The following is a 10,874-nucleotide window of genomic DNA, read 5'->3' as shown; positions in this document are numbered from 1 at the left end:
CCCCCCCCCCAAAAAAAAACACGAACAGAAACGAACTCACACAACAGTTAGGTAGCAGTAGAAAAAAAGGATGCAGATTCAAGAAAAATTGTTCGGGTGGAGGTGGCACTGCCAAATTCCCGTTCGAAATGTATAGTTTTCAAAGTGGCAACTAGTCACTGATCTATAAATTAGAAAATTATTATTTTTAAATCTCACAACGTGAGATATTCAGCAGCAGTACTTTGTAGCAAAGATTGTTCGCCAACATAACATGGTAGTCCTGGTTTAGGACAAATGTTGCTGTAATTTAGCCCCAGGAGACATCGTCTCTGTGCTGATGAAGGAAAATAACCCAGAATCACGATACACAGATATTGTTTTGAGCTGAGTGGGGTGTTAGATTCCTTTGTTTGAAAATGTAAGGACACAGATCGTGTCGTATAGCCAACTGGAGACGATGTCTCCTGGGGTTAAATTACAGCAACATTCTTCCTAAACCAGGACTGCCATGTTATGTTGGCAAATAATCTTTACTACAAAGTACTGTTGCTGAATATCTCACGTTGAGAGATTTAAAAGTAGTAATTTTCTAACTAATATTCTATTGAAAATTTTCAGTGAAAGAAGTTCCTATTCAATACTCGCTGGTAATGTTTAAAATTGATCAAAAGAGATGAAGATTTCGTCACCTATACCGGAGTGGTTAACAGGGAGTGTGAGAAATGCAAATTGAATGAGTTGACTTCGGACATGTTCAAGTCTTTAATTTTCGTTCAGTGGTTTACTGCAAGCAAAGACGTAAATATATGTTCCCGGATATTAACAAAATTAGAATAGGACCAAAATTTAACTCTGCAGGCAGTAGCAGAAGAATGTCAGAGGATTATTAATCTATGACATGACGCAAATGAAATTGAAGAGAAAAATTATTCTCAGATTCAAGCGTGTCGACCGGTAACAAATAAGAAAATAGACAAAAAAATATCAAGACTGAATTCATGTTATAGGTGCAGTGGTCGACATTTTGAAAATAACTGTCCATTTAATAATATAAAATGCTACAAGTGTAGTAAAATAGGCCATAAAAGTCACACTGTAGGACAGAACGTAAAAAATGGTTCAACAGAAAAAAATCACGTAAATGGATTATCAGTAACAAAAAATAAGAACAAGCCCCAAAGAAAATTTGTGTAAGTAAAACTTAATAACACAAACGTAAAGTTACAATTGGATACAGGCAGCGACATCTCAGTAATTAACACAGATATATCGAAAAAGATCGGGAGACCTAAATTAAATAAAACCATGAAAATTGCCCATGATGTTTCAGAAAAAAACATTATATTTTAAGGGCGAATTGATAACACTACATTTCGTGAAAAGCCTTAAAGGCTAAAGTTTTTGTGTTAAATAAAACAACAAACTTGTTCGGTACTGACTGGATGGAATTGTTTAATTTATGGGACCTTCCCATAAATCTTTTCTGTAAAAATGTAAATGTTTCTTCCTCCAGTACAAATAAGTCGTCAGACGAATTGAAAAGAAATTTAGAAATATTCGCAATTCCATATCTGAATGATATACTCATTAAAAGCGAATCCAGGGATCAACATGTAGAGCTCATAAAATATATATTTGAAAAAATTAGGGATTTCGGCTTTACTTTGAGCGAGGAAAAGTGTGGTTTTTTCTTACCGAAAATAAGATATTTAGGACAAATCATTGACAGAAATGGACTTCAAACAGACCCGTCAAGAGCAGATGCAATAAAAAATACGCCCCCCCCCCAAACTAATATAGTGACCTTACAAGCATTTTTAGGATTGGCAAATTATTACCAAAATTATATTCCAAATATGCAGTGAATAATCTGCTGAAAAAAAAGATATGAAATGGAATTGGTTGGAAAATTGCCAAAAGGCTTTTGACGAAATAAAAAAAATATTTGGTTTTTATATTTTGTTTGCAAGATTCTTTATGTGAATTTGTGTGTTGAAGCATATTTCATTGTGTCTGGGAAGAGTTATTCTCTTTTAGTGCCTTAATTTAACACACTCACCAGTCTGATTTCCACTCATTTGCTTATTTATTTTTACTAAAATTTTTGTTGCGTCTTGCAACCTTTTCAATAGTCGTTAACTCTGTTTGTTATCGGGACTGCGTTCTTTTTTTTTTTTTTTTGTGTCCATGCGTGTGCGTGCGCATACACATGTGTATGCATGTATGTATGTGTGTGTATGCATGTATGCATATGTGCACGTTTGTATGTATGTATGTACACTGTATGTCTGTGTATATGCATGTACGTGTGCATGTGTATGCATATACATATGCGTGTATGCATGTATACATGTTTGTATGTATGTATGTATGTATTCTGCATATCCATGTGCTTGTGTGTTCATGTTCGTGTGAGTTTGTGTGTGTTTGTGCGTGTGTATTTGTGGCTATGTTTGTGTGTGTATGTATGTTTGTGTCTGTATGTGTGTGTGTGTTTGTGTGTGTACCTCTGTCTCCCTGTGTGTGCATGCTTGTGTGTGTCTGTATATGGGTTTGTGTGACTATATAAACTGTAGGTATGACACCTATGTATATTTCCTCTTTAGTACTGGAAATGTTTCATCAATGAGGACGTACTCTTGTACTTGTCTGAGTGTTGTGTCCTTCGGGTGCTTGGATAAAATGCAGATGTCAAGTTGACCCTGTTTGACTCCATGTTGGTCTTTGGCATGTTGGTAGAGTATGGAGGATGGATTTTTGTCGTCATATAGTCTCAAATGTTCATTTAGTCTCTCCGCACTGCTTCTAAATGTCTCACTATGTATATTATGTTCTTGTCTTTACAAGCACCCACTATGCACTTTATGCTGTAGACTACATTTCTAGTTAATGCCAGGGTTAATCTTACATACCATGCAGTTATCATTGGTGCATGTGGTATTCTCAAAGGGGTACGTCCTACATAGTTGTGATCTGATGGAGCTCTCTGGCTTTTCGACGATCTTAATGTTGAGTTTAGCCTCCTTCAGAGCTTTTCAAAATCTATGGGCTAGTTCTCCATAAGCTGTGGTCTCTACAAACATCAGCTGATGCCTCTTATGCCCAACTTTTCTCTCAAGACACTTACACTCTGTCATGCATGCACACTGACATTGTACATCCAGTGAAGCATGCTTGCTTCATTTCTTTCAAGCCTACACATGTTCACTGCAGTCACAACCCATGTTTCACTGCTGCATAGCATGTTTGCACACAGGCATCATACAATCTGCTTTTCACTTGGAGGGAGAGGCCCTTTGTTATCAACACAGGTAGGAGCTCTCTGGACTTTGCCCAACCTATTCTTATTCCAGCAGCTGCACTCTCGGAGCATTCACCCCTACTATTCACTTGGTCACCTAGATAATGGAAGCTATCAACTACTTCTAGTTTTTCCCCTTGGCATTTGAAGGAGTCTATTTCCTATACATTTTTAGTTTTAATCGTACCTGTTCACCTTCCACATACAAAAACTGTTAACCTTTCTCTGATATTGCTGTGCCCTTTATGAGTTCATTGGTTGCACTGGGTACATCTTATGAAGTTTCTACCTATACCTTTCCTACAGACCAAGCAGGGTCATCTATTTGAAGGGATTTCTGATTTGTCTACTTTCTTACTTAGTAAGACTTTGGGTTTTGCTTGGTTAACCCTAAGGCTCTTCAATTCTAGATCTTGCCTCCACGCCTTAAACTTCTCTAGTTCAGGTGGTAATTCAGCTATAAGAACAAGGTCATCAGCATATAGGAGCTCCCAGAGGCAGCCTGTCTTAAATTCCTCTGTTATTGCCTGGAGGACTATGATGAACAAGGCGGGGCTAAGGACTGATCCTTGATGAACCCCTACCTCTACCCAGAAATTTTTGTTATATTCATTGCCAACACTCACCTTACTGACAGCATCCCTGGCAGCTCTCACCAACCACTTGTCTATCCATAGTTACCAGATTGACCACCATATAAGGGATTGGGGAACCCTGTCAAAGGCTTTCTCCATGTCAACAAAAGGCAAGTACAGAGGTTTATCTCCTGCAGCTGTCTTACCAGAAATATAGCATCAGTGGTGCTTCTCCTTGGCACAAAACCAAACTGCATCTTGGGGTGGCTATTTACTTTTTAGAATATCTGTGTGCAATGTATATATGTGTGTGTATACATACATACATACATACATACATACATATATATATATATATATATATATATATATATATATATATATATATATATATATATATATATATATAATACAAAAAATATATGAGTATATGCATATATACGTACATGTATGTACATACCTACATCTACATCTATATATAGATGCATATCTGGGTACAGGACGTTGCAAAAAGACGTAGCTGGGCACATGTGACCAGCGAGGGGTAAGGAGAAAGAGTGGTAGAGGGAGAAAAAGGGGAGGAAGTAGAATATAGGTGAGCAGCAAGAGACAGGGAGGAAGAGAGAGATATAGTAGTGAAGGGGAGAGGCAAAGAACAACAGATGGAAGAACGAGAGGGGGAGAAAGAAACAAAGATAGAGTCGCGTCAGAAATATAAAGTTAAAACTTACTTGCAAGGATGACGCATACACACACACTTATATGCACACATTCACACATACACTTATATACACACATTCACATACACACACTCTCTTTCTCTCTCTCTCTCACTCTTTCTCAATCTCTCTTTCTCTCGCTCTCTCTTTCTCTCTCTCTCTTTCTCTCATACACATACATATACATATTCTCTGGTTGAATTAAGTATAACCTGGTTCAAAGATTTTTTTTCCTCCTCTGTTCATAGTCATTGTACTCCTTCTGTACTTTAAGAGAATATTTTTGACTAATTAAAATAACTTATCTGTCTCTAAATGGCTGTTTTGACTTTGATAACAAATAATTTATTTATGTATGTGTATGTGTATACTCATACACAAATAGATACACATACACACACACACATGCACACGTGCACACACACACACACACACACACACACACACACACACAAAAACACATGTATATATATCATCATTATCATCATCATTTAATGTTTGTCTTCCATGATGGCATGGGTTGGCTGGTTTCACAGGAGTTGGCAAGCCAGAGGATGGCACCAAGCTCCACTGTATGTTTTTGCATGGTTTTTACAAATGGATGCCCTTTCCAGCACCATCCACTTTACAGAATGGACTGAGTGCTTTTATGTGGCACCAGCAATGGCAAGGTCTGTTTTGGCATGGTTTTCATGGTCGGATGCCTTTCCTAATGCCAACCACTTTACAGAGTGGCCTGGGTGCTTTTTACATTGCACCAACATCAGCACAAGTGAGGTCTGTTTGGCATAGTTTTTACAGTTGGATGCTCTTCCTAATGCCAACCAACTTACAGAGTGGACAGGGTACTTTTCATATGGCACCAGCACAGGCAAAGTCATAAAATAACCTGCAAGACAAAGATCCTTTGAGAGGTGGAGTGATATTGGAGGAGGTGGCTTTGTGTCAAGTTATGACAGGTTAGAGTATGACAGAGAGACAGAAGCTGGTGTTTTGCTGTAGAGATTGATACATTGTTACCCCAGTTAGAGGGAGAAAGTGAAAGAGAGTGAGAGAGAGAGAGATAGAGAGAGGAAGAGAATGAGCGAGAATGAATGAGAATGAGAGTGGAAGAGAGCAAGAAATATGATGGTGATGTGCTAGAACATACTTTCTTGGTACAAGGATGAGAATATAAATAAATGGTAGAGGATTACCAAAAGTACATGAGTAAGGAGTTTAGATGAATACAAAAAGAGAGGAGAGTGGGGGTAGCAATGACTAGTGAAACCTTGGTATATGTAGGAAGGACAACAGGATAGCAATGATACAGTGAACAGGGCAGGAAGGATAGGATTGGGCCACAAGGGTGGGGAAGGAAATATAAGCATAGTGCATATAAAATAAGAAATATGAAGAAGAGAAGAAAAAGAGATGTAGTTTGATTTATTGGGTAGGATGAGTGAATAATTTAATGCTACATGTGGATGGAACACAAAGCACTTCCAGAACTCAGTTTCTGTGAGGAGGGCAGGACTTCTCAAGAACCTCATATCACTAGACATCTCAGTCCATTATCATTTCCTCTACAAGGCCTCAACATTTTGAGATCGGTCCTCGCTGCTTCATCTCATGTCTTTCTGCATGCTGCATCTGATTTCTCTTATGCCCAGTACATACACGCGCGTGCGCACATGCATGCGCACGTGCGCGCGCACACACACACACACACACACACACACACACATGCACACTTTAACATATGATGAGTTATATCAAAATGTTTTAAGATAATAAACAATTAACTATAACTTAGAAACTCAATACAAAAACGATGTGAATTATGGAAAACAAAAAAACCTTTTTACCTACTCATTAAATTAAGTTCATATTGTAAAAGATTCCACAGAGTAACATGATATATACGCACCTGATATTATATGTACACATATTTAGATATCACATATACACATACATACACATAGAAAATACATAGAGCTCTTCCATACTGATGACCTTGTTCTTATAGCTGAATCACTACTAGAACTAGAGAAGTTTCAGGTGTGGAAGTGAGGTCTAGAATCAAAAGGCCTTAGAGTTAATTTAGCAAAAGCCAAAGTCTTAGTAAGTAGGAAAGCAGACAAATCACAAATCTCTTCAGGTAGATGGCCCTGCTTGACATGTAGAAAAAGCATAGGTAGAAACTCAATAAGATTTTCCTGGGTGCAGCCTATGGACACATAAGAGATGCAGCAATGTCAGGGGAAGGTTAACAGGGAAAATAGTCTTTGTATGTGACAGATGTACAGGTACAATAAACACTAGAAATGTATAGAAAATTGACTCCATCAAATACGAGGGGAGGGACACCTAAAAATAGTTGATAGCTTCCGTTATCTAGGTGACCAAGTCAGCAGTAGAGGTGGATGCTCTGAGAGTGTTGCTGCTAGAATAAGAATAGGGTGGGCAAAGTTCAGAGAGCTCCTGCCTGTGTTGGTTACAAAGGGCCTCTTGCTCAGAATGAAAGGCTGACTATATGATGCCTGTGTGTCAACAGCCATGCTACACAGCAGTGAATTGTGGGCTATGACTGCAGAGGACATGTGTAAGCTTGAAAGAAATGAAGCTAGCATGCTTCGCTGGATGTACAATGTCAGTGAGTATGTACAACAGAGTGTAAGTGTCTTGAGAGAAAAACTGGGCATAAGAGGCATAAGAATTGTTCAAGAGAGACAAATGCACTGGTATGGTCACGTGATGTGGATGGATGAGGACAACCGTGTGAAGAAGTGCTGAGCCCTAACTGTGGAAGAGGTAGCAATAGCTGGTAGCCATTGCTGGTAACATGATCTTCAAATGTTGGGCCTCATGGAGATGTCTGATCTGACAAGTGACTGAGACATTTGGTGATATGTGGAGCTTGAGAAAATTCATCAAGTCAAGTGAGATTGTAAGTTGTAGCCATTGCTGGTAGCATGATCTTTAAATGTTGGGCCTCACAGAGGTGATGGCAAGTGACCAAAACTTTGGCGATAGATGGTGCTTGAGAAGATTCATCAAGCCAAGTGAAATCATAGTCATGGCCATTACCAGTGTTATGTAAATAGCACCCATGAAATTGTAGTTGTGGCTGTTGCTGGTGTCATGTAAATGGCACCGTGCTGGTGGCACATAAAAAGCACCATTTGAACATTGGGCCTCATAGAGGCAATGTGGCTGATACTGGTGTCTTGTAACAGGCATCCATGCCAGTGGCACATAAAAAGCACCATGCCAAATAAGACTGGAGTCTGATGCAGCCCCTCAGTTTGCCAGCCCTGGTCAAAACGTCCAACCCATGCTAGCATGGACAACGGATGTTAAATGATGATGATGATAATGATATAGACCCAGGAAGACATGGAATGAGGTGGCAAGGCATGATCTTACAATGTTGGACCTCACAGAGGTGATGAATAGTGACAGAGACCTTTGGTGATATGTTGTGCTCAAGAAGACTTGTCAAGCCAAGTGAAATTGTAGTTATGGAGGTTGCAAGTGTCTTGTAAATGGTACTCATGAAATTGTAGTTGTGGCCGTTGCTGGTAGTATGACATTCAAATGTTGAGCTTCATAGCGGCAAGGGATGAGGTGATGAAGCATGATCTTTGAATGTTGAGCCTCACCAAGGTGATGAAGAGTGACTGAGACTTTGATGATATGCTGTGCTTGTCAAGCTAAGTGTAGATTTCTCAAGCCAAATGAAACCATAGTCATGACTTTTGCCAAAGTCATGTAAATGACACACAAAAATCATAGCCATGGCTCTTACCGGTGTCATATAAATGGCACCCATGCCGGTGGCATGTAAAAGGCACGTATTACACTCTCAGAGTGGCTGGCTTTAAGAAGGGCATCTAGCCATAAAAAATTATGCCAGATCAGACTGGAATCCAATGCAGCTCTCTGGCTTACCAGTTCCGGTTAAACCGTCTAACCCATACCAACATGGAAAGCAGACGTTAAATAATGATGATGATCATCACACACACACACACACACACACACATATATATATATATGATATATATTCTTCTTCTGCAGGCTAGCTATTGTGTTTTAACCCAGTATCATCACCAAAATGTATCAACTGTGTTCAAGATATGGAAAGGTCACTCATCACATGATCAGGCATGGCATTCAAAAAAGTAAGTGGTTCAATATTTATAACCATCACCATACTAACCCTCACCACCACCACCACCACTGGTGCCGCCGCCACCAAAATTAACTAAACTGCTAAAATGTTTTTTTGATTTTTCAAGCTTTATGTATGTGGAAATTATGCTCTTTTATATTTCATGCTACAATAAATAAGTTAATGTTGTTCTTTATATATTTGTGAGTTTAAATGATATTACTAGTTAGACTGAAACAGTGGCTATGCCCTTCTTCCTTCCAGCCTTGTCTGATGATTGTCAATTTCAAGACTTGGAAAGGTTGTTTAACATAAGATTATGAATTGACTGCTATGAGGCTGTATGTATAATATTGTATAAACAATATACTGACTCTATTACCAAATATATGATTTCTTGCTTTTTATTTCTGCCTTATGAAAATTTATTGTACAACTATATATATATATATATATATATATATATATCATCATAATCATCATTTAATGTCCGCTTTCCAGGCTGGCATGGGTCAGACGGTTTGACTCAGGAGGTTGCACTAGGCTCCAATCTGATCTGGCAAGGTTTCTTATTTCTTTATTGCCCACAAGGGGCTAAACACAGAGGGGACAAACAAGGACAGACAAAGGGATTAAATTGATTACAATGATTCCAGTGCGTAACTGGTACTTAATTTATCGACCCCGAAAGGATGAAAGGCTAAGATGACCTCAGCAGAATTTGAACTCAGAACATAACGGCAGACGAAATACCACTAAGCATTTCGCCCGGCGTGCTAACATTTCTGCCAGCTCACTGCCTTATGATCTGGCAAGGTTTCTACAGCTGGATGCCCCTCCTAACGTCAACCACTCCAAGAGTGTAGTGGGTGCTTTTTACGTGCCAGTCAGGTGGTACTGGCATTGACCATGCTCAAATGGTGCTTCTTATATGGCACCAGCATGGGAGCCAGTCAGGTGGCACTGGTAAAAGCCACGCTCGAATGGTGCTTTTTATGTGTCAGTCAGGTGGTACTGGCATCGGCCACGACAATGATTTCACTTGATTCAATAGGTCTTCTCAAGCACAGTTTATTGCCCAATGATTGAAGGATACTCTTAAATGGGCCGATTATGCTACACTGGCATAGGCCATGGTTATGGTCACACTTGACGTGCTTGGCATAGCATATCGCCAAAGGTCTTGGTTGCTTGTCATTGCCTCCATGAAGCCCAACGTTCAAAGGTCATGCTTCACCACCTCATCCCATATCTTCTTGGGGGGTCTATCTCTTCCACAGGTTCCCCCCACTGTTAGGGTATGACACTTCACACAGCTGTCCTCATCCATATGCAATACATAATCATACCAGTGCAGTTGTCTGTCTTGCACACCACATCTTTTCTCTCAGGGCACTTACACTCTGTTGTGTATGCACAGTAGATCATACTAGCTTCATTTCTTTCAAGCCTATGCATGTTCTCAGCAGTTGCAGCCCATGTTTCACTGTCTCTCTCTTCCACAGGTTCCCTCCACTGTCAGGGTGTGACACTTCTTCACACAGCTGTCCTCATCCATATGCAATACATGACCATACCAACGCAGTCGTCAGTCTTACATACCACATCTGATGCTTCTTAAGTCCAACTTTTCTCTCAGGGCACTTACACTCTGTCGTGTATGCACACTGGCATTACACATCCAGCAGAGCATAAGCTTCACTTCTTTCAAGCCTATGTGTGTCCTCAGCAGTCACAACCCATGTTTCACTGCTGTGTAGCATGGCTGTTCATGCACATACATCATACAGTCTACCTTTCACTCAAATATCAACAAAGATATCAGCTAGTGAGATTTGAAGATCGATGATAACTTATATACAGAAAAAAATAATGATATCATTACTGAGGTAGTGACATTATTGCTATAGTGGTCATAACAACATATATATATATATATATATATGTATATATATATATATCATCATCGTCATCATTGTTTAACGTCCGCTTTCCATGCTAGCATGGGTTGGACGATTTGACTGAGGACTGGTGCAACCAGATGGCTACACCAGGCTCCAATCTAATTTGGCAGAGTTTCTACAGCTGGATGCTCTTCCTAACGCCAACCACTCAGAGAGTGTAGTGGGTGCTTTTACGTG

At 39.5% G+C, this 10,874-nt stretch overlaps 1 protein-coding gene across 3 annotated transcripts in view; it reads left to right on the top strand.

Annotated features, from left to right (window-relative positions):
- LOC106882406 (4-aminobutyrate aminotransferase, mitochondrial) overlaps positions 1-10,874 on the top strand; it is a 183,434-nt gene that overhangs the window by 6,789 nt on the left and 165,771 nt on the right. For all 3 annotated transcript variants that reach the window (XM_052976140.1, XM_052976139.1, XM_052976138.1), the window contains exon 2: positions 8,640-8,743. In XM_052976140.1, the coding sequence (XP_052832100.1) occupies positions 8,677-8,743 (67 nt within the window). In that variant the 5' untranslated portion in view covers positions 8,640-8,676. The remainder of the gene's footprint in view (positions 1-8,639; positions 8,744-10,874) is intronic.

This window comes from Octopus bimaculoides, chromosome 23, assembly GCF_001194135.2.
Source record: "Octopus bimaculoides isolate UCB-OBI-ISO-001 chromosome 23, ASM119413v2, whole genome shotgun sequence".
NCBI lineage: Eukaryota > Metazoa > Mollusca > Cephalopoda > Octopoda > Octopodidae > Octopus > Octopus bimaculoides.
The sequence above is the reverse complement of the archived record's forward strand: the minus strand, read 5'-3'. Positions and strand labels throughout refer to the sequence as shown.